The sequence below is a fragment of the Colletotrichum costaricense genome (assembly GCF_030867565.1).
Source record: "Colletotrichum costaricense strain IMI 309622 chromosome Unknown Scaffold_7.1, whole genome shotgun sequence".
In the NCBI taxonomy this organism is placed as follows: Eukaryota; Fungi; Ascomycota; class Sordariomycetes; order Glomerellales; family Glomerellaceae; genus Colletotrichum; species Colletotrichum costaricense.
In genome coordinates, this window is record NW_026848236.1 from 2,606,365 (window position 1) to 2,630,528 (window position 24,164).

At 52.4% G+C, this 24,164-nt stretch overlaps 4 protein-coding genes across 4 annotated transcripts; 1 reads left to right on the forward strand and 3 right to left on the reverse strand.

The window, feature by feature from the left end:
* Positions 1–1,634: 1,634 nt before the first annotated feature.
* CCOS01_08008 (uncharacterized protein) lies at positions 1,635–2,349 on the reverse strand (the record flags this gene model as incomplete). Its single annotated transcript, XM_060456170.1, has 2 exons — positions 1,635–1,895; positions 1,984–2,349. Coding segments are annotated over 2 exons (627 nt in total), but the record flags the coding sequence as incomplete, so codon positions are not given.
* A 6,035-nt stretch (positions 2,350–8,384) lies between these two features.
* Positions 8,385–10,161, forward strand: CCOS01_08009 (protein phosphatase type 1 complex subunit Hex2/Reg1; the record flags this gene model as incomplete). Its single annotated transcript, XM_060456171.1, has 2 exons — positions 8,385–9,082; positions 9,129–10,161. The coding sequence occupies 2 exons, from the start codon at positions 8,385–8,387 to the stop codon at positions 10,159–10,161; spliced, it is 1,731 nt and encodes a 576-aa protein (XP_060314063.1).
* An 8,743-nt stretch (positions 10,162–18,904) lies between these two features.
* On the reverse strand, positions 18,905–21,538 carry CCOS01_08010 (Rad17 cell cycle checkpoint protein; the record flags this gene model as incomplete). The annotated part of the gene is made up of 1 exon (XM_060456172.1): positions 18,905–21,538. The coding sequence occupies one exon, from the start codon at positions 21,536–21,538 to the stop codon at positions 18,905–18,907; it is 2,634 nt and encodes an 877-aa protein (XP_060314064.1).
* An 845-nt stretch (positions 21,539–22,383) lies between these two features.
* CCOS01_08011 (uncharacterized protein) lies at positions 22,384–23,753 on the reverse strand (the record flags this gene model as incomplete). Its single annotated transcript, XM_060456173.1, has 3 exons — positions 22,384–22,523; positions 22,579–23,211; positions 23,264–23,753. The coding sequence occupies 3 exons, from the start codon at positions 23,751–23,753 to the stop codon at positions 22,384–22,386; spliced, it is 1,263 nt and encodes a 420-aa protein (XP_060314065.1).
* Positions 23,754–24,164: the final 411 nt, after the last annotated feature.

Sequence of the window (24,164 nt, forward strand, 5' to 3'; positions counted from 1 at the left end):
TTGATGCCGAAGAGCCGCGGATAGTCTCCTCCAGCTATCAGCTTTGGAATCCTATAGCACTACTACTGTGCGACTGGTAAAACATCTAATATCTGTAAACTGAGCCCGTCAGTTCGTAGTTGTCGAGACCCTCGAGGGTGAACAAGGCATAGATTCTTGGTGTGTGATTTGCTGTCCGCGGGGGATCTTCAAAGCCAAGCCAAGCCGGCTCAACTCTCCCCATCTCTTCCCTGTGGAGTCCGATCCATCCACTGAGAGATAGTCAGGGACCATTGCTTTCAACCGCGTCGAAATGGCGTCTTTCCCATTCGCCCACTATTTCTTTCAGACTCTGGATGCGTCAATTCGTTCTCGCCAGCAGGTTCCGTGGCCGTAACAGTGACACGCGAGATGCTACGACAAGAATAGCCTACGTTTCATGAGACATCTCTTCTGACTCTAACCTCAGCCTAGCTCGGCGTGATTCAGGTCTTGTTGGAGTTGCGATCGAATGAAATACCGTCCCCTATTGGTTAGCAGCTAGTGCATTGTCTGCAATGACCCTGCTTTTGGCTTCAGTCTGGTCTCCTCCTCGCGCCGTGCTCCGTGGTGCTCACAACTTACACCTTCCGTGCATGACATGCCTTTCCCAGGCTCAAGGGGAATGGCTGTTGGTGGCACTGACCAAGTTGACTTTGCGTATACCCCAGAGTGTTCATCCATGTGTTTGCGTGTGCCCAAATCCTGGAGTGCCACTAGACACAGCCAGAGACACAGATAGGCTCGCTGCCTACATGATTGTAGACTTTGTTGAAAACTGGGGAAGCCAAGGTAGGGCGTGTGTTGTCGTCCGCAGCAGCACAAAGCACCAACTCGCTGAACCGAGAGTCTCTTATTATGATGCGTCCAGGTCGATATCATTTCATACGACCTTAGGAACCGTGGTTGGAGCAAGCCAATTGCACGTAGCTTAGGCAACGTTAAACCCACGCCTTGTAGTCCTAGTAGGTACTGTATATAGAGTCGCGACTTTCCAAGGGTCAATCTTGCCGCATGGCCCTCGCTCTTTGCCTCTGGCCGCTGTCCGTATTCCGTACTACTACCTACTTCAGCTCCACAACGGCCGCCGGAGGGGCGAGGTATGCGTAAGAAAAGAGCGAAAAGAATGCAATTTCATGGCCAATGAATGGGCTTGTTGAAGGTGAGCGAGGTAAACCAGTTCGCGCCAAGGGGATTGCCTAGCAATCACTATGCTCCCTAGCGGCCGGAAGGAAAAGCAGAGTGCAGTGGTGCGTTGGATGTTGCGCAGCTAACGTCTAGTTGCAGTTCCCTCTTGCGTAAGGTCCCTCCACAAAAGGAACGAAATTCAAAGAGGCTGGGTCTTAGTCTCGCCATTCTTGTGACGAAAGTTAACGCCAGGCCAGGCGGGGTAAAGACTTTGGCGTAACCATGGAGCGTTCCGCCTGTGATAACGATCTAGGTCGAAGCGACTACTATCAGCATAGTGGCCGGCGGATCTGACGTACTGGGAACTGGGGGGAAATCCGGGTTACATTAACCAAGCTTCCAAGTCGTAGGTCGACAGAATTTGTCTGATATGTGCAGAGGTCGCTACTATGCTTGCTTTTGTTGCCTTTTCAGATGTTCCCCAGTTGTTAGTAACTTTGTTTGGTTGGAGACATGGACCCTGAAGTTTGAATAGCCAGCCACCAGGGGGTGGACCAGCCGCTGAGTCCCCAACAAAATGTCGATCGATGTTGACGGTCGGCGAGGGGAAGCCTGAAGTTGGCGCTACCTGTTACCATCGTACATGGCGAACGTCTGATATTGGCAGCCAACGAATTCACATTGGCGGTCAGGGCCCGATGAAGCTGGAGCTGGCGATCAGTGAGCTTGGAGGGATAGCTGACGCACGACTACACGTCAATGGCTAGGAAGGCCATGCTTCCTCGCCTGGTGGCCTGCCATCGCGGCAAAAGAGCATACCAAAACGCAGTTCCGTACGCTCCCCTCACTGCAGGGCTCGAAGCTAGGACCGGGCGTGCTCATAGTGCACAAGGCGTAGTGCATACAGTAGGACCGAGGAATCGAGATAGAGCATCGAGATGACTGTGGTTTATGGCGAGGAGCATTCACTTGGTCGCCGATTCTGAAAGCAATGATGCCACAACCCAACACTGAGGACCATATGATATCACCATACTGGCTGTGTGCGTGTTGTCTTTCCTTCCATGCTGTGGTGGTGTCAGATCGAAAGGCCACGACCAGCTGAGCCGTGACAAGGGAAAGATAAGCAGGGCGGCTACTGTGAGCAGAAGATGCTAAGTAAACGCCCTGGCATGCCTGAAGGGCCGGACCCGACAATGCGTAAGAATACAGCAGAGGTGCATTGCGTTCTTGTGAGCTGGGAGATGCTGATGGCGTAAGGTTAGGAGAAGAAACGAAGCGAGACAGCCAAACTTCCGAGGCCCCAGAAACCGTGGAGCCTATTGATGGGGTCTCCGTGGGGGAACGTATGGAGCCCAGAGGAGAGACGCATTGAACCTGCGGACATTCGGCTGTGATGTACCACCGAGTGTAGTCGCCTGGCTACCTTATGCAACGAGACTCGAGGTGATGCAGCTACTCGGCGGTCGTTCCGAAGCGGATGGATGGACGGTGAAGATGGAAACTTGAAGGTATGTGGTTGTTTTCGAGCATTGAGCGATTGCCTACCTTGACATGATGCCTTCCTTGTTGGCTACAGAGTACTTTGTATTAGCAGTTGCAAGTCCCCCGAAAAGCCAGGTACGACCTGTGGCGTCGATGGGGTCTTGCCCACGCGAGTTGACGACATTGTCAATGTGCGTCGCCGCTGGCCCTGTTCAGTGTTGGCTGTTGCCATCTCCCTGGGAAAGAAAGAAAGGGGCCCTGCGCGTAATTGTTAGCGAGGTACGGCTTGCCCCGCAATGTCCAAGTCCATGGCACGCTAAATTACAGAGCCGAGTGACCAGACCGTCAGCCCGGGGAAAGGTTCCGGTCATGCGCAAGTCTCCATCTGTGGCCAGCCACGGCCAGGGCCTTCATCATCCGGCGAAATTGCGGGACAGTTTGGACTTTCTGGTTCCGATACACGCCCCCACGTGATCCGGTACGTTCAGCTTGCCCTCGCCTTACTAAGACCCTGTACGTACCCCTCCTACCTTGGACGGCCTGTCCGAAAGACACACAGCGCAGGAAGGAGGCTCTGGATTTGGATCTTCGCCTGCTCCTTGCTCGACATCAGGGCAGAGTTGCATCTTCTATTCTAATTCAATTCTAATCCAACACCATGCCTTCGAACACGCTGCATGCCGAGCATAGGCACTCTGTCTTGCTCTACTTGCCTGGGGCAATGATCCACGATCGATGCCAGCTAATGTCATTCGTATCCAACATCTTTGCCGCTGACTGGAACCTCCAGGCGGGATCAGCACGAGAAAACCCCCGACTTGCATAGGTATCCGAGCTTTTCAAATTGCATCCATAATCCTGGGGCCAAACTTCAAGAGCGAAAGGGAGGAAAAGAAGTATTCCTGCAAACGCGCCCTATGTCTAATACTAGCGCATCATAAAACCCTTGGGGTTTCCTCGCACCATATTTGACACCTTTGATATCACCTCTCGGCCTCTTCGGTCGTTCCTTTTCCTACTCGCCTGTTGTCGCCAGAGCATCCATTCCAGGCCTGTCTTGGAATCCCCATCTTGGGCCAGATGGTCTTTCGGCCTGAGCGGCCATCCCTCCCGGTAACGACGGCGGCGACTTGATTCTCCCGGGATCGGCACGGACCCTGAAGATTGTTACGCGGACTTGTACGGAAAACGAGAATCATACGGGCGAGACATAAGGACATCAACCATCTTGGCCCCGCCCTTCGGAGAGGTTTCGAGGGTGAGGGCGGGGATCACGCCGTCAGTGGGTGCAGCAACGTGGGATCTGACCGGGGCGAGAGCGCGACAGATGGGGGAAAATTCTTTGCGAAAATAATTTTCGACTCCATTCGCCCTCACGCCTAGGGTCCAGCCGAAGGTCCCCCCTTGCCGTTTGGGACCACAGTCGCCTTGTCAATTTCGAGCCTGCCGAAAGGCAGCCAAGAAGGCCCATTGCTTCCCTCGCTTGAGGCTTGCCTAGCCAGCCCTGGGCCAGACTCGGACTGGTTCGGGGCTTGGGGCTGGGGAGCTGGCCCTGCTCGAACCCTCAGACATTGAGGCGTCCGACCATCCGAGGATCACAACTTGGCCCAGGTCACTGGATATTGCCATTGCCATTATCCCACTTGCGCCATCGTCACTGTAGCGGGTTTTGGCTTCATCACGAGGTCTCACTGTGCTCAGGCCTCGTCAAGACCTAGTGCATTCCAGCCAAGAGAAATTCGAATCAAATGCCTCTGTACTGCTTACTGCAGAGATTCACGCTGGTATCCGCCGTTGTAACCTGCAAACCGCTGCCATCGGTCAACCGCCTGGGGCCATGCAGACAGCTATTGGCATTTGCAATTGCGTTTGTTCCCTCGAGAAAACGAATTTGTGTTCTGCACACACAAAAGTCGATGTATCCAACATGGTTCGACAAAACGACAAACGTCCCCACGTTGACGTCTTTGTGCCAGGAGTACAAAAGTGAGACGGGCGTTCATGACCTGAATATGGCTAAAGATCAGAGACCATCAGAGACCCAGAAACCTGAAGATCACTGGGTATATCACTCCTCTGACCGTCATTCCTTCACCCATCGATTCTTGGGTACCCCATTTAGTACCCTTGGCTGGGTAGGTATGTGTCGTCTCGTCACTTGCGCCAGTAATGTTTTATGCTGGCACTGTCGGATGCGAATGCGCCAACACAGTCATGCTCTCATTGGCACAACATCCGCGACGAGCCTGTCTCGCTTTCTCTTCGTCCAATGTATCGTGACATTCCGGGATTAATACAACCTCCAGTTCCCCAGGACCGCCAGGACCGCCTTACCTGCCGGACGCATTTCGTATGCTCATCTGTCTGGCTACAGTGTTGGACGAGTGTCCACCACACAGTCTCTCACCTCCTGGCGGTAACGGACAGTCCACGCTCATTCTCAAGTCCGTTCCGGTGGCCTCGTTCACTAGACACTGGCATGCATTCATTTATTGCGTAGGTCTTCGATTTACCTGGTTGTCGTACCTGCGCATCCGTGGCCGGGATGGATTCGTTCTTGCGAGGGCTTTTGTCCCTGCTGAGACCGTCGTCGTCTCTGGACCATGGTTTACTACCTGAGTGACGTTGGTCCATATCCCTCGAATGGCTTTATCCTGCTTTGCCCCGGATCATCCTCCATGTCTCTTGTTTATTATCCCGGTCGCCGCTACAGACGGCGTGGAGGGGGTGCTCAATCGCTGCTCGCTATCAGTCCGTGCTTGAGGCTTTGAGCTCTGTCTATCCCTTGTGTCCCGGTGAGGGTGAATCCAACTTGAGGCCTATGTCTCTCTATTCCGCCTTTGGAGTGTGCCCTTGAACATCCTGTGTATCTGTAATGAGGAAGCCCCCCATCTTCCCGCCTCCGCATCTACTCACATCGCCTAGTTGGCTCCTTGCGGATTCCATCTCTGCTTCGATGACCTTTTCCGGGTCCTGTTAGCCAATCAATCGAGCACTCGCTGGACGCCGCATTCGCCGCCTCGCCGTTTTGTGTCTTGTTCTCATTCAATTATACATGCCTGAATTTGGATGTATGAGTTTTGATCCAAGAGACACGGATATTTAGACATTATGCATCCCCCTCACGGCTCCTTTCCGTAGCCAAGTTTCCCCTCCCTTCATTATCATCATCATCACCACCAGTATCACCATCACCAGCATCATCGCATTGCTGGACAAGCCCTGACGAATAGACATTGAGGTAGGTACCGGTGTGTTTATTGCTCGCTGTCTCCTGCACCTTGGATCTCTCTACCCCGATACCCTCCCACTTTCACCCCAGTTGTCGGTCTGGCTGCAAGCTGCCACACTTGCATCTCTGGTGTGTGCATTGGCTTGCAGGGGTCTGATAAACGCTTGCGCAGCGCAGCATAGCGTTGCGCTGCGTTGCGCCCCTACTTTGTTACTGTACACCTGCGCCTCTCTACCTCTCTCTTGCTGTCTCTCTCTCTCTCTCTTTCTCGCACAGCTTCTGTACTTTCCATTGCCCTGAATTTCCTCGGTATTATACATACCTGCCTCCTCTACGGCCCCAATATATACCGGTATATTCACTCTGTACTTGCATCCGTCACTCCGGCCACTCTGCCTACCTGACGTAAAGCCTGCGTGCGTACGTCCATTTACTGCTACCCATCCACTTCCATGTATCTCGTCCTTGCCAAGTGGCTACAAGACTGAGAGAGAGAGTCGTTGTCCCACTTGCTCCTACATACCGGTATTCCGAGATAGACCACAGTAGGTAGGCACTTGACGGGATACAAGAGTACGTATCGCTAGGTCCATCTATTTGTAAGGAACTACCTTGTACGTGAAGTACTCGGTGGCGTGCCGGACTATGGCAAAGTACCTCTTTTCGCATCGCAACTGCACCGCACATTCACCTGTTTTGCTTGTTGCTTTCTTGCTGCTAATGGTAGTGCCCTGATCCCTCCTCCCCAGTCCACGTCCACGTCGCAGTCCCATCCACATTGTTCATCCCCGGGCCCCAGAGCATCTCGCAAGTCTCCAGATGTTTCTCCTCAGGTTCCTGCTGCCCATCTCTTCGTCACTTTCCCCAGTTTCCCGGTGTATGTATGTCTGTCTGTTCATATGGTTTAGCAGAGTGAGGTCCAATACCATCTGGTGAAGCCTTCATTCACCTCTCTCGATCAACCATCACTTTACTTGTTATCCGCTCTCTCTCCATCTCCGAGTCTTAACAGTGACTGCTTGCCTTCAAGCCCGGGTCCAGTCCTCGCTACTTCTCCACACAGACGAGGACTGCCCCTGCCACCCCTTGGACTCCTTGCCCACCATCACCCTTGCTTGCACCATCGAGGCCTTTCCCGAATAACCAGACGCAAAGGCAAAAAAAAACCTGTGTCTGCCACACACCCCGGAGCGTCGTCTCCCACGCCCCTCACTCTCAGAGTCCTCTCTTCTCCCTCCTCGCTCTGCCTTTCTGCATTCTGACCCCCTCCTCATTGACTTGGACCCCCCCCCCCCCCCCCCCCCCCCCCCCCCCTCCCCCCCCCCCCCCCCCCCCCCCTACCCCCCCCCCCCCCCCTCCCCCCCCCCCCCCCCCCCCCTGCCCCCCCCCCCCCCCCCCCCCCCTCATCTTCCATCTTTCCAGTACGTCTGCGCCTCTAGCGTACAATACGGATACTGGTACCTACCTCCTCGTCTTCACGCCCCCCTCCCCGGTCCATATCCTGCCCTGACCTGGCGTACGTCTGCGTGAGTGGTGTCCGTACCTATGGACTCCCACTCTTTCTCCTACCTTTTTCCCTCTCTCTCCTCCTAATCCACTGAGAGACTCCACTGGGGCGGGCAAAAGAACGAGACCTGCAATCAGCCTCCGGGGCTCGAACGTGCCGGTTGTCGTTCCAGTTTCTCGATCCGCTTCCCTACCCAGTATTTTACTTTTTTACCTTTTTTTTCTCTTCCCCTACCCTGCCTCTGGCTATCCAGCAGCCCAAATTCTCCATACACCACGGATTACATTTACCTACCCTTTTCCATCCGTCCACCCATCGCTTCTTCCCTTCACACCTCGGGTGTTCTTCTTGTCCTCACTCTCCACCTACCCGACTCGAGACTCGAGCAAATATACAAACCACCTCCCTCCCGCTTCCTCCCGCTGCCGTCCGCGACTCGCCTGGTATTCACGTTCTCGTTTGTGTTTCCAAACTTGCAGCGACATCATCTACTTCAGCCATCGTCTCTTCTCGAAACCGTCGTCACTGACCCTCACGCGTGTGTACCCTCAGTCCAAGCCAGCGCCAGCCAGTTTTGCTCTTCCGTTTCGCCCTACCTGATCCACGACTCCTCCGCCTTTTCCACTGGCGAATCCCCCGCGCATCGCTCCAGTCACCGCCTTTGTTTCTTGGGACGCCACCGCGCTAGGTCCTGAGCCACCAAAAACCTGCACGGTACAACCAACGGCCTGGTGTGGGAGGAATAAGAAAAAGGGACCGTCATCCTCCCGGACAAAACAGCCCCCTCTCCGTCCTGCGTAGCCGTCGCCCCGATTACCGACTCTTTGGTCCACGATCTACGACCTGCTGCTATCACCTCCTTCTCACCCATCTACAACAACAATAACAACACCAACACCACAACCGACGACCTCAGCTTCTACTTGGATACTTATGATCGATCTTTCTCGCCTCTGTACTGAATTAGCGGCGATCAGGAACTAACGTTCCTCAATTCGCCCAAACACCTCTACGATGGCAGTCGTTTTATCTTCAGAGGAGAATACCTACTTCTCCTCGTCTAACCTGCGACGTTCGCACTCACAACCAAAGTTCGTCACAAAACAAGCAAGCTTCCACTCTGCTCCCGCCCCTAGCCATATCAGCGACGTTTTTGCGGACGCCAAGGTGTATCCCGACTCAGCACCGTCTTCTGCCCCCTCATCTCCCAGGACCATTCACGCCGAGTCTACCGACCTCTCTTGCTCCTCAACACCAGCCAGCAATGTCTCCATTGCATCCGACTGCGACGACACGTTAGAACTTGCGGTGCACGCCAACGACCACTTTGTCATCCCCCACTATGGAGAGTCTGGCTACTTTGACCAGGTTGAAGACCTTGAAGCACCAACAAGTCCCCGGACTGGAGACTCGTACACTGTCTCACCCGTCGACAACGACACCGAAGGAAACACATCAAGGCCCAACACTCCAGAGTTCATTTTGGATGTAGAACACGCTGAGGACGATACCGCTGTCCGAGCACAACCCTCGCGTCACGTTGACTATCTCTCGCACAACTGGAAAGAGGAGGATATTTGGTCATCATGGAAGTTCATTGTGTCCCGAAGATCCGAATACAGCAACGCGGCTCGCTTAGAAAACGCATCTTGGAGGACCTGGATGAAGGCAAAGAACCACCTGAAAACCGTCTCCCCCGAGACCCTGAACTGGTAGGTGCCGTGGAAGCGTAAATCAGTCCAAACTAACTCTTGGCAGGCTCAAGGACTGTGATGTCACCTGGCTTTATGGACCCTTGCAGACAGGTCCAAACACTTTGAACCCCATCACTACCGACCCCAACAGCGCTAGGCTTACTAAGAACAACTCGTTTGTAAACAAAAAGCCAATCCTCAAGAAGAGGAGTATGTCGGAAGTCATGCTGCAGAGGTCATTATCCGCGTCCTCTCTGCTAAAGCAAGCTGCCGCGGCAGTCCAGGCTCAAGAAAAGGACGGACGCAGACGTCTTGCTCGACCAACACTGGAGCGAGCCACCACAGACTACGTCACGTTTCCATTTTCATCGAGGAGGCTGAGCCGTGAGAGCTCCAACCTGTGCCCGTCAAGTACATCATCCGGCATCATCTCGCCGTGCAGTGAAAAGAAGCACATTCATTTCAACGAGCAGGTGTCTCAGTGTATCGCAGTTGACATCAAGGGCGACGATGACGATGATGACGCCGACACCGAGCGCTACGACAACAGCGATTCTGACGAAGGAGCTATCATGATGAAGAGATCACGAACAAAGAAGAAGGCACCCTTGCTCAGAAGGAAGTCGTCCAAGGCTTCCGCAGCTGTTGAGGGCAAGACGATTGCGATGTTGCCATCAACCACTCTCAAGTATCGCGAAGATACTCCCGAGCCACAAGAAACAGCAATGAAGCACAGCACATCGTATAGAAGCCCCATTATGTCACCATCCTCTTCTCAAGAAACTCTTCGACCCTCCAAGGGCTCCGGCAAGTTTTTCTTTGATGACGATGACGATGAAGAGGAGGAGGCCGTTTCCATGGGTTGGCAGTCACCGACAAAACCCGACGACAAGTCTACGGGCTTACAACGATCATCGTCCACCAACAGTCTGAACGCCGAACCAGCTGGCATGCGTCGGACCTCGTCAGGTATGTTCATGCCATATGAAGAGGGGGAATCATCTTCCAACGAAGGAATCATCGGCCGGGTCATTGATACAGTTAATACAGCCCGGGATATTGCTCATGTCATTTGGAACGTGGGCTGGAGGAAGTAAAGAGCTCAGTCAAGATGGTTGGGAGCTTGGGTTTTTCTTGCTCGACTCCAGCGAAACTCAATCGGCACGTCGTTCTTGGTAGTCGGTGTACGATACGGGGAAAAGCAGATGCATCTATCCTCATGCATCTGCGAGAAGTTTGTGGGATTTCATCTCTTGAAGCATCCACGAGGATGTAATCAGGCCAACGCAGATGGCCCAAGGACGACTTTGGTCCAAATCACATCATCACACACGGGGAGCATCATCATGCAGCGCGTCGACGGCTCCATCACATTTGGTCGCGAGCCCCATGAGGAATGGCACATGTGGGATACCGGCGCTTAGGCCTGCGAATCATGGTAATGGAATAGTCAATGCTCTCACTATCATGGCAACAAGGAATGTTGCGTGGGGGTTTAATGACGATACACGGAATATGCTTGTAACAATCATTCTTGGGGAAATCTTGGGTACCAGTTGGTCTTCACCAACAAGGCCTGGCACGCGAATTGGGTCCAGGTATTGGGTTTCAGCAATGGCGCAATGGGGGAAAGATGGACGGGAAACAAAAGAAAATGGCTCGTTTCACAATAAGAGTTGGCTGGGTCTCATCAGAGTGTGGTGCAGTCGGGTTTGGCTTGTTTCTGGCACTCATAACTTGCGCCGTGGAGAAAGGTGGAAACTTGGGGGCCGCGGTGTAGCTACGAACTTGACGTCGACTCCCGCAATGCAGGTCTTGTCCATATCGGGCTCGGCGTGCCTTGCGTGGAGATGTCGAGCATTCTTGGCGGCTTCGGCTTGCAGCAAGCAAAACCCCCCATGGGTATCAAGGGATGAGGCAGCGGGAAAGTGGCGTACAATTGTGTATCGCCGAGGGGAGCGGAACACACATGGATGAGACCTGGATCCAATGTATATAGAAAGGTGGGAAAAGGCTCGAGCAAATGAACTCGCCGTGGCAAAGGTGCCAAAATTTACACGATTTGACACTATTTGTTCTCGTCTCCCGTGATGATTTCCTGCATACTCACATCATGACCACGAGAGTGGTTGTACTTGTGCTTGTTCATTTGTATACCTGTCCCAGCCGTTGACCTCGTGGTTTACGTATATCATTCCGCCAAATGTCTCCCAGTCTCTCCAATGTCTCAGTATATTTGCTTTTTCCCATGACCATCTCTGGGAAGCAAGGGATGGGAATGGGATGGATTGGTAGCTAGGTATTGGGCTTGACCGCCATGGAGGCAAGGAACATTCACGCCTCTTGCTGCTGGGGTGTTGTGCGAGGGGGTGTTTATTTGATTCGAATCTGGATGGGAGAGAATAGGTATATTGGATTTTCTTTCTTTTGTTACGGGATGACGTGCTTCTAGATTATTCGTATTTACGGATATAATCGTGGGCTTTTTGTCGCTCTAGCTTTCTCTCTACCGTATACTCTGGACCTCCTCGGCTACTCGTTTGTGTATCTGGGGTCATTTGTCTTGGTATGTATTTGGCTTCCCGCGGCTGGCCGGGTGATGGACCGCGCGGGAAACCCTGAGGAGGACCTCTACGGACGGGACGGGGAGACGGGGAGGACGGGGAGAAGGTAAGCTAGATGGCTAGCTAAGGGCCTAGGTGTGCCTGAGCCTTGGGAAGGGGGAAGCATAAGGCCGAAGTGGGTTTACCTGGGTGAGGTGTTGGAATGCGGCTGATGGGGTCTGGATGATGAGGCTCCCTTGAACCCCTGCGGAGATCCCTCTCTCTCCAGTCCACACTTCTATAGATATCGGGGTGTGATAGCCATCTGCTAATTTTACCGCATCTTTTGATATTTGGGAGAAATCTACAGACGTGTTGTGAGATTTGATCCGTTCAGGCTGCTTACGTTGGAACTCAAAGATCCATCGGCTCCTTCCGGGGGTGTTACAAGTGTTGCTTGCTAGGTTAATGGTGGTGATGGTGGTGGTGACGGTGACGAGAGAGGTGTGGGAAGCGTGATATAGGTGGCTGATGATGTAAACGCCATTCTCTGCGCGCTGACCGGGGAGGGGGGGCTTGAGGAAGGCAGTCACGGTACGGGCCTAAACATCGATACCACATGTTTATTTTTCTTATTTACAAGTTTGTGGCTTTTTTTACCCTTCCCGCGTGCAGTAAGATAGGTTTTCTGTAAGCAGAAAAAGATGTTCAGGGTCCAATACGTGGCTCAAAGTTACCTTGCGCCATCTCGTCGTTCGGGGCGTTTTTTACCACAGTTTGTGGGCTTTTTCGGTTGCTATCAGTGTTTTACGTACGACATTGCATAGCCTTTGCTTTTTCTTTGATTTTCTTTCACGGTGTTTGCCCCAGCTTCCATTGATTTCCCCCCTTTGGACTTTTGGGGAACATGCAGCGCCCTGAATCGTCGTGTTCATGCAGGCTTATCTGACGATATGCGTGTCACTATACTCCGCGTCTATCTAGCCTTCTCCGCGCCCTTCTTTTTCACTTTCGGTTTCCGTTCAGTTTTGGGCTGAAGTGTGTAAAGTGGGAAACGGGAAAGTTCACGTCTTATCTCATGAATCGGGGTGTTTGAGTAAGGGTCCATCTCAGATTACGCGCGGAGAATCCTGGGGAGAGGGGGGGGGAATGGGGGCAGGGGAGGTAGCCAATGCTACATTGATCGGACGATTCCATCTACCCTCTCTTGTCTTCTTTCCTTTTTTTACCTCGGTGATTTTGAACAATTTTAGGTTGCGGGTTGCACCGATATTTGAGGGACCTACACGGAGCAGCGATCCGCAGTGGTACTCTCACACTCAAGGTCACCGGGCAGGCTCGCGGCAGGCCGTGGCGAGGTGAATGGAGGAAAAAGCGAGGATCCATGTGGCGAGTTGGCGATGATATGCACGATGAGAGCATGATACCGAAACGGAACGGTAATCGGGAGGACGCGGAGTTTTGGCACCCACCCACCAACACCCCCACTGAAAATCAGGGTCCTGGAGCGCAGGGGGACTGCAAGGTCAGAATGCACACACGTAACAGGGGGAAACAAACAGGGGATAGGACTGGAGTTATTGTCTGGAGACGTGTTTCTGTTTTTGGTGGAAGAGGATGAGCTTCGTGCGGAGGTGGAGGTGGCAAAAAAAAACGGAACCTGGAAATCGAGGAAGAAGAGGGCGAATTACCCAACTCGCATTGGCAGTGGTTCCGCTTGTCAAGTTGGGCCCGTGTCGATCACCCCCTTCGAGGCCGGAGAGAAACCCGCTTTTTGGGCGTGGGTTTTTTTTTACTTACATGGCGCATATGCTGCTTCTGCTTACGTACATGTTGCAGCGATGATCTCGGGAGTTCCAGAAGAGGTGATTGTGGTAGGTACACTTAAGTGGCTAGATAGGTGGAGGCCTGGACAGAGGCTTCTCGTACGCCCTTCTTACAGCGCACTGAGTATCGTGGTCCTATCTTACTGTGGTGCCCTGAGATACCCTTCCCTCGGTGAATGGATGCCGAGCAAAGGGGCTCGGACTAGGCAACTCAACTGACTACTTACCACTTCCGTGCCGATCACCCTCCGCGGTGCCGAGTTTAGTCAGCGAAGCGTGTTTGGAAAAAAAGGCCGTCTGCCGGACCGCATGGTGGTAAGTGGCTGAGCCGGGAAACGGGGTGCGTACTCGCGCTGTGCGCAGTGTTAGTCTTATCCCGCTGGCGAGATGCATCAAGAAAACGTATGTTGGTGTAACGAGGCACGGAGCTAGTTTGAATTATCGATGGAAAGAAGGCAAGTATAGCGAGCCAAGCGAGTGAATGAGATAGCTGCGTATCAGCTACGGATAGACGGGTCCGAGATATGTGCGCTGACGCAGAAGGGCTGGAGGCCGACGGGCGAGCAATGGAGGGTATGTTCACCTACATTGGAGAGATAGTCAATGGCGCAGCCAGGCGTGGGGGCCCCCATGGGGCCGTGCTACGGTTCCATGGCGGCTAGGCGGCTCTGGAAGGGCTTGGAGAATTCCTTGGTGGAAAGGGGTGGGTGTGAGAAGTGGCTGTTTATAACTCTGGGCGATTCCAAGTACACCTGGGCGGTTCAGATATGTGTAGGTCTAGCAAAGCAGCTAGGGGAAAGTTTCTCACATCTAGAGCGACCTGAGGAGGGAGACCTGGAAGGAGTCTGAGGGTGTGGTTGAGACGACAGGATGGTGTGTGCTTGTGTGGTGGTGGTGGTGGTGGTTTCTGTTATCATGGTCCTTCTGGGGAATTCGAGTGTGTAACACATACGCCCGTAGCTTTATCTTGGACAATGGGGATTGGACGAGGCGAGCCATTGACCAATGAGAGTACTGAGAAGGAAAGCGTGCCCGTTCGTTGCGTCGTACACACTCTGTCGGGACGGATGGTGTGCTGTTCGAAGTTGGATGACCCTGTAGGAGGGAGCCGCAATGTTCCAAGACTTGGTTTGGTCTCGATGGCATCGGCGTCGGGCGTGTGGGCATCAAGAGACACCTTGTTTCCCTGATTGTGGAGAATGATCTGGATTGTTTACTTCGTATCTTGGGGAAATGGGGCGTGAGGATGGGTTCTGGATGAAGACATGGCTTGACGCCCCTCAAAGTTTGGGGGCCCTTATCTCACGGATACGCTACGTTACCATGCCCTATGTCTGAGCTTGCAAATGTCTCCCACTCCCTTGCTTGGCGCTTCTCCACGGGGAGAGGCGGAGAGAACGTGGAGATGGGAAGAAGTTTGGGGGTGGGTGGGATCAGTGAGACATTGATCTGGGTTTGGGCTTTTGGTGGCTAACCGCGTGTTCCACCCGTTTGTCCAGCGACGTCTGTGACCGTGTTTCTGTGCAACCAAACACGAGGGGTGGAAGGGGTGTGTGGCGTGAATTTGTGGCGGTCTTTCGTAATTATAAGGGATGATGATGGAATCTGCGTGAACTTGATTTTCTGCCCTGAGCAGAGAGACTCGAGGAGTCAAGATTGACGACAGGCGTGTTTGTGTTGATCATCAACCTTTGGTGTTTTTCCGTCAATCATGTCTGTGTGAAATAACGCCCTTTAGACGGTGATGGGGTGGTGGTATCTGGTGGTGCTTGCGTAGCTGTATGCATTGATGCCGACGGAGTTCGACCTTGGGAGAAAGGGCGCAACCTGGAAGTGGATAGGAGATTCCCATTCTGTAACAGTCGAAGGCGTGTGAGGTTCGGTGACTGACTATACGCTCGCATGTGTTCCCAAGTCATGGCTTACAAAATGGTTGTCGTGTCGTACTTGCCTTTTGATGAAAATTGTTAGTGACACCGACAATTTCGAGTAGGCTCTTCTCACATGCGATTGAGAGTTGAGGGAACCCTGCAATCTTGATATAGAGGTTGGTATATGTCGCACTACTGACTCGAGGCTAACCAACGCTCTTACCGCCGCGCGAGCGGAACCGTTGCATCAGTTACCCGGGATGCAGACCTTTTACGAGATGGAGGGCTACTTGATAAGTAGCCGCAGCTAAGGATGATGGAGCCTCACTAGGGTTGACGAGGCCAAGGAGGTAATGCTCTCCATTGGAGATGGAGACGATAAGACCGATTTCATAGCGTCTTGGGGGTACAAGTCTGAAACTCAATGATGCTACTTTCTACCAGGAAATTTGTGAGCAAAATGGCAATATGTGATGTCGAACTTCGATGTTCAAGACTTTGACGTTCCAGGCTTGAGTCTTCACATATAGGGAGTGTTTGCGTTGGTGAGATGGCAACTCTCTACTCTTGATTTTGGACACGTCCGGCCAGGCGGCAATCTAAACCTTCGTCCGGATCCTTATTTAGACTGCGTCAGAATGTGGACAAGAAACTAGGGCAATTGGTTGAAGAGATTGTGTGTGGTGCTCAAGCAGCAACTCAAGCTAATTAATGGCCCGTCCCTGTTGAGGCTATCTACTTGGCCTTGAATGTGCTTGCCACAGTACGTAGTGGGATTATTCTCACGACATTTTGGTATTCAACGCCATTGTAATTAGTACTGTTGCTTGTACGTTCATTACCAGGGATATTCAACGTTGGTAACAGGGTTTAAACGGTAGGCTCCTCGGTGACCCGAATTGAAGAGAGTGGTTGCTTCAACCACTCGCTTTTGTCTTGTTCAAACAACAGGAAACTAATAATTGAGTCGAACAATCAGATATTGTAAGGTTCTCATTGTACTTGGTAGACTCAAATCCATAGTCACTTACCGATCCACAGGACACAGATGCGGGCGCGGTTGTTTGGAAATGACTTGCGATTCCTCTGATCTGAGAATAGAAGGATCTGGCTTCATTTTTTCGGCCATCACGCAAGCCAGCCCTCACATAATACAGGGGGCACTTAAGGCCAACTGCTGGGTTGACCAGGACATAGTGGAATTTTCAAATACCACAAGGCCCTTACGTACTTGGTAGTAGAGCTCGAGGACGATATCTCAAGACGGGAAACTCAACAGTGCTTTAAAAGTATATCATTAGTGCTGAAAACACATGAATACTCCGGGCCCCCCCCTGAACGCTATTCGAGACGCGTCGCGAAGAAAACCCGGCTTATCATGGTGTTGGATCTAAAGATGTCGTGTGCTAAGTATTTATATATAAAGGAGCAAGAGCTACATTAGGTAGTCGAGCCTTTGGTATTACGAGGCGCAACAGACGCAGAAACCTATGGTTTTTCCACGCCTTGTCATTAGAAACTTGTCCTGAGAAACATGCTAGAGACTAAACAGAGGAGTCAACGGGTAGCGACTCTGGTGTCTTCATACCAAACAGCCTGTCCAATTCTAGCCTATCACCTTTGCTAGAGTATTCTAATTGTAATAAACTTAAGAAAACAAGAACCAGGGTACTCTGACAGTGGCCGTTTGAGGAGAAATAGAGAAGAAAGAAATCTCCAGAGGAGAACTGAGGGGGATTCTGCTTGTGACAATGGGCATTCGAGCAGCAATGAGTTGCCTTTTTTGGCAAGCATAAGGGGGCCGATATAGAGGCCTCCAGTTTTAGCTTGAACTTACAACTATTTTATGATGTGGTACTCTGGGAACATGTTTGTCTCGTACACGTCATAACGTGGGGTTGGAGCAGGGCTCACAACCAAGTTTCATCAAACGTGGTTTGAAGGCCCCTGTTGAGTAGTAGCCACATGCAACTGAAAGCTCTACCCATGATCGCTTCGCGACATGCACGTCTCTTGGATCTACAAGAACCGAGAATGCGGTCGGTAGTGGATTTGACACATTGCGGCCGTTATCGCGATATTTAAACTGCCAGTGCTGGCATTTCTATCTTCGATACCTCAGTTTGAGGACCAAATACAGGCGTACACTGTTCAACCGAGTACGAGATGCAACGTGAGTAGTTTTCTTCTGGATTATACAAGACAATGGAGTGCTGTTCATCACTCCAAACCTCATAACCAGCGGTGCTTCAAGAATAGCCATGTCCTCCTCCATGCGCGGCACAGGCGGGTATAATCCAGAGGAAGGGATCAGGAGGAAGTACACGGCATGCCCATCAAGACGTCGTTTCGACATGAGAAACGCTTTCTCTTCCTTCTGCGAACATCCTCATGTTATCGAGACGCTTTCCGAGCGCCAACAGTTGGAACCGGCTATGTATTGACACATTTTGGCGGTAGTATGACTGAGGAAATCCAAGTTGAATATCGAAGAATCTGGAGCACTGGTGTTCACATGAGCACGCCTACCAATCATGAACTGAGGGGATCATTATAAGCAGAGAGGCGAGCTTTTGAACAGGACTAAATCGTTCTCGACTCACAAGTCCGAATGCAGTCACAAATAACGACGGCTTCACAAGAAACAGATACACCATCACCGTCATGGGGCGAGTCCAACTCAAAAGAGCATCTTCCTTAGTCTGATCGTCGGCAACTGGCTCCTTCTGCCTTGGCTATTTGCGTTATCCAGTAGCACTTATGAAATGCCATTTATAGCAGAACTTGTACTTCTTACTCCCACAGGCCATTGGGCTGGTTGTTGGCAGAGGCAACATAAGTTTCCGAAAACTCACTGGATTCCATTGCCTTAGAACTAGCGGTAAACAACATTCAATGCATTGCACTCAGACATGTTCCCCAGCTTATCTCTTCCCGAATCTGTCCTCTCTTTCTACGTAATCCAGCCTGAATACTACCAACGAGCGAAGCTAAGTGAAGGGATGAAGGTATAATGTAGGTGGGAGATGCCGAGGTATCGATGCAGACTTGTTTCCTTGGCGAAAAACCCGTTAAACAGACATTTCATCCTGCTTCAAAACAGGGACAACTTTGTACAAAAATGTACACAAAATGACACTGGCTTGCCTCCCCTCACTAGAAGAGCAGTCAACAGTGGCCTTTTTATAGGGAAATCCCAGGCACCAGGGTTCCACCTCTCCATGTCGGAATCAGTGCAGTCAGCAGCCCGTTTGCCAAACAGTAGTTTGAACAAGAAAGAGCCTAGTGGTTGCCTAGGGACATTGAGCACACATTGTGGGAAGACCAGTCTCTCGACCACAACATTGCATAGGCGAGAACGTGATGATAAAGACATGATTCAACCTTTGTATATTCCTCTACAGAGACACCATTTCCCTATAGTGTCCCCATCCCACGTAGAAGCCCCATTCTCTTAAAACATTACACGCAACCCCTGTTTTCCCACACCAAGAAGAACTCCTCGCCAGCCCAACCAGAAAACACTCTTTGTCTCTGGAGTGTATTTGTACAAATCTAGAACCATCTCTCTTCCTCCATCGCACTTAGACCACATCACCCTCAATCATCCTCAATATCGTCATCACTAATGACCAAATTCTGCACCGCTAACCCGGCCACAGACCCATCGCCTTTATGCCGGAACGCAGAGCCCTTCTTCCGCGGTGAAGCCTCTTCCGAAGGCTTATCAGTAGCCCACGCGTCACCCGTCATCACACCATCATTCTCCTGCGCGTCCTCAGCCTCAGCTTCATCATCGTCTCCCGTCTGCGGACCAATGCCCTGGAACGACACAACCTTTTCGAGATCCTTGAGCTTGAATGAGTGCAGCGTCGACTTGCGCCCGCGGACGATGGAAGCCATGTACGGCAGACGCTCGAGTAGCATCTCCCTACGAGCCGAGCTGCCGAGAGAAAGCAACGGCACCGATGTCGCGCTCCCGTCCGTCTTTGACGAAGTTTCCCGGGCTGACTTGGGCTTCGACTGGTGATTAGCCATCCAGCTACCCATATCCGCCTGCTTAGGTTTTCGAAACGCGCTGGCGCCCTCCGTGAGACTCTTCCGCGGCGCACTTTCCTCGCCCTTCATGAGCTTCGTCGACCAGACGTCAACAAGGCCCTCAAACTCCTCCTTTGTCCGCCACAGCTTGAGACTCGTCGGGTAGAACATCTTGAAGGCGTCCGCACCCTTTGCACCGGTCGAGGCCTTGCGTTTGACGGGCGACGGTAACGAGAAGAGCATACCGCGAACGGCGACGTGGAAGGCAATCTCATCTTGCCGAAGGACATGGCTTCCCGAGTCCTTGCCAAAGTTGGAAACGCCTCTGCCGCCGAAGAAGGAGTCCCATGACGGGAGGAGCAGGTCGCTCTCGGATAGGTATTCTATACATCCGTTGACGTAATCCAGGGGTGTCGACGCGTCGAAGGGGGGCACATTCTCGCAGGAGAACATGTAGTTCTCGTGAAGAGCAGAGATGAAGGTCTGTGTATCTGTACCGGTTTCATCCACCAACGTATCAACCGATACCTCCGATGGCTTCGGGCGGGAGTGATGCGCGAGGTAGCTCGGTAAGCGTTCAGCTAGGTTCGTCGTTGAGGGCGCTTCCTCCCTCTTGTTGTAGACCACTTTTCCAACCGCGTGAAAAATACCAAGACTCGCCTCGCGCTGAGAAATGAGCTCCAAGGTATCTTCTTCTCCTTTTGTAAGAGAGATGCCCGCCTTGGCGCCCTTGGACTGCTTGCTCAAGGCAACCTTGGCTCCCCAATCCGCGTCTTGATCACCCTTCAAACACATGAATTCCAGAGAAGAGATTGCACTGCGGATATCCCCTATCTCGCCCAGGCGTTTCAGCACTTGAGGTCCTGGCGTGCGCTTCCTCCCGGATTTGCGTGCTTCTTTCATCACGGTCAACTCCAGGGCTTTCGCGAGCAGGGTAGGCGCAACGGCATTGAACTCGATGACCCGTGTCCCAGGGTGCCGCAAGATCTCGGGGCCAAGCAGTCGGTGGGCAGTGAAGCTATCTGCCGAGGCTGACGTTGTGGTCAGTAGTGTCTCTGAGATGACCAAGACGACAGGCGTGATGGGCTCATTGGCAGATCGCCGCCCGTAATTTGAGAGCGAGGGCATGTTCGACGCCAAATATTCCACAAGGGTGTTTCGAAAGGAGGTCAAGGCTGTCGAAGACCTTGAAAAAGTGTTGGGAAACTCTTCCACGAGGATGATCTTCCCTGACAAGTCGGATTTCGTGCTTGCAGGACGTGGTGCCTCGGTCATCAAATCAGTATCCAGCTGGCCAAACTTCCCGCCTCTGCCCAGAAATTCCTGGAACTGGGCGGAAGCTGATGTGTACCCAAGATGTGCGCCAAGTGCACCGGTTGGATTCCTCCACTCCAGGAGCTCGTAGCCCATGTCCCTAGCTAGAAGTCGCATGGTGGTAGTCTTTCCCGAACCCGCAGCACCCTTGAGAATCAGAAGCCGCTGGCGCATCCGTCCGGCGAGGACATCTTCTAACCACTTCCTCACGTCCGAGACCTTCCTCTTGTGTACCGCCAGCTCGTCCAAATTTATAGGCCCAAAGCGTTCTGACCAAGGTCGCAAATCGTCGTCGAGAGCAGCTGGTTTACTCGGGCGCGGAGGCTTGAGGAACCTCTGGCTCGATGCCAGTCCTGTTGACGATGAGACGGGGGTGTTATCTCGAAACCTTTTTCGTGCATTCTGCCCGACAATGCTCGAGGTGCTAGCTTTCTGCTCCGCAACATCATCGTCCTCGGATATCGGGTCGCTTATTATGTCGTCGAGAGGTACCGTCCTCGACGAAGCAGCTGGCCTTGCGCTGGATTTTGATGCCTGCTTGGAGAACAATGTCATGAGGTTCCCATTGCGGCCCTTCTCTTCCACCTTGACGCGCTTGGTCGGTTTGCCCTTCGCCTTCTCAGGGCTAGTACTCGGGCTCTTTGTGTTCTTGTTCGCTGGACCATTGCGTGATTGGAGTATAGCTGGCGCCGCGGTGGTTCGACGCTTATCGGGTATACGACTCTGTGATTTAGTTGGGCTGGGAGATGCAGTCGTGCCTCGCGTATCTGATTTGGAGGGTGAGGAAAGGAGGAAATTCGTGAGCGTATTCGTCTTGGGTAGGTCTTCCTCATCGTCCGACTCGACGACATTGCGCCTTCTTCGTTTGGCTGGCGGAGCCATTGGGCGGGATAGTGGTAAAGAAGCTCAACATGAGCGCATGTTCTCTGCAGGTTTGCAGGCCGACCGACGCGTCTGACTTTTTTGCTCGCAATTCGGAAATGTTGAAGGCGTGGGCGGGCTGTGAATAATCTGCAAGAAAGAATGACCAAGCATGCACCTACCTACTACCTCTCTGCCTATCTTTCGGCGGGCGGCTAAAGCACAGCTGCATCCTCGTCATTTCGGAGCCTCGCCAATCTGGATCTGGCCCCCACTTTGATGCGCTTTACAGCGGGTGGACACTGACTTGTCGCTAAATCACCTGGTCTTGTCGGTACCTGGCGGGAGCTATGCCTGCCAACTTTAGTGGCAGGCTTACACCTCAAAGCTCATATCCATACTCTCACCTGGGCTTAGGATACGAAAAGCAAAAGGCAGACACGTTTCGGCGAATTCGATATGGCTAGAATGAGGATTATACATCACTCAAGCTTCCTGACCACCATCCTTCAACCGATGACAGAACTAGCTAATCTTTGGAAATATATTTATAGTGAGTGAGGAAGGCCCCAGGAACTGAGACTGGATGCCTCACTGAATGGAGCGAGACCCTCGCCTACGAACAATGATGCTCCCACACGACGGCGTCAATCGAGGAGGAAAAGTAGATAGACACACAACAAGTCTGAGTTGAAAGATTTGACATATTGACAACTTCATTACACATTCCAAGTCATTTCCATGCTATGTACCCACATGTTGTACAGTAGAGCTAGATTAAAGACAGTCCAAGCTAAGTGAATCCAGCTTGTTCCCAGTTATGTGCCACGCATCAGGACAATTTCGTTTCCCAAAGCATGTTTGCTTCAATAATAACCTCCAGACTTCAGGTCAGCAGCTCCAAATGTCCACCCACGGTAGTTGTCGACAAATGTCAGAGCAGACGCCAGGTACCGCTCGTGTACGTCACCCCAGGTCCTAGAAGCCTCTTTCATGGCGCGAATCGCTGAGAAGCTGTCAGTCTCTGCATACTAGAACTTGAGCGTAGTGACAGTACTGACCTTTAACATAGTGGGCGTCGGTGGCCCATTGAGAGTTCAGAGCTTCGTGCTCAACATGCCCCCAGTGACGTTGCTTTAAATCCGTCTCTACATTGTCGGGGTCGATCTTTGGCCGTAACAGGGAAATATAGACACCGAGTACTAGCAACCACCACTCCCTTACTAAGCTTATGTGAAACTTGGCCGGAATGACCGGGAGGATAATTCGGACGGCGTGGCTCGTTGTGAGGAGATGCACTGTGAAGAAGTTGTATCCGTGGGTGCCGCGGGGTATGGTCGCCACTAGGAGCGCGACGGCAAGCTCCTGTGACTCTTCGAACTGCTTCACCGGGTCTGTGATGGTCCAAGCATTCCAGTATTCCAGGACAATGTCTTCGTGCTTTGCAAACAAGACGTCGAGGTTGCCCAAGGATGGTTCCTTAAACAGTCCATCGAGTCGCTTGTCATCTGCGACCTTGTGAATCAGCTCGAACGTCGACTTTGAGCTAAACGGTGACGGTTTCGTGTATTTCTTTTCGTCGAGGTATTGGTGGAAGAAATTGTATTGCGTGGCAGCCAATGCTAGGGCCTCGATCGCGATCTCCTTGGAGTTCATCTCGTAAGCGTATCCGAGGTGGATGAGGGGGTGGCCAACTACATGAGGGGTCAGCAAATGTACTTCGTCATTCCTCCAGGCCATACGCACGACCACCAATAAGCCCATGGACCAGAGGCTCGTCGCCAGTGAACATGAACTCGTCGACGACCTTCTTCCACTCGTAGGAGTTATTCGCCAAAGAGTCTTCAAAGAAATCGACATAGGCCCTCTGGTACGTCTTGTCGCCAAGGAGGTCTCTCCAGTCATCGTCGGTGACCTCGGCGGGAGACTCCTTCCATGGCTCGAGCTCCTTCGCTTCGGCTTCGTAGATATTCTGGAGCTGACGGTCGTTCGCACCCAGCAGATACGCAGACGAAAGGACGTGTGCTGTGTGATTGTCGAACTGGAGGTTGTGGTAGATTATGGAGTGGTTGACGTGGTTGGCCCTCAGCAGGTGCTTGAGGCATCTCGCTCGCCGGTCGTGGTCGGTCTCGACATCGTGAACTTCGACAGGGGGAATATTGATGGTTTGCGATTTTTCGCCGTCTGAGACGAAGAGATTGACGATCGGGACGTAAGAGAGAAGACTAGGCGCCATTTTTGCAAGTGAAACCTTCAAGAAGTTCCCATTGTTGGAGGAGGGGGAAGTATTGCGACAGAGCTGCAGATGCAAATTGCCGTTAAAGACATGGCACGACCCTCTGAGAAGCGTTGGGAAAGTGACGTTTGATGGGTTTGACTGAGTGGGGCCATTGTATGCAGGGAAGTACGGGCACGTCCTCTTTTTGCAGGGACCGTCCCACCTCGGCGCACTTTAAAGTGCCCAGCGCGCCCATGCCTCAGCCACGTTGGCACCTTCAACTTCTCAACCCCGCCATTCCCGGCCGGCTGCCCCGCTAATTATCGGTCGTCCGGGGACGGAACGCCAGCAAAGGCATTTCTTTCGAGGGCCCTTCCCGGCGCTGCCTCTTTCTTCCGTATCTCGGCTTGCTTAATAATATGTGCAAGA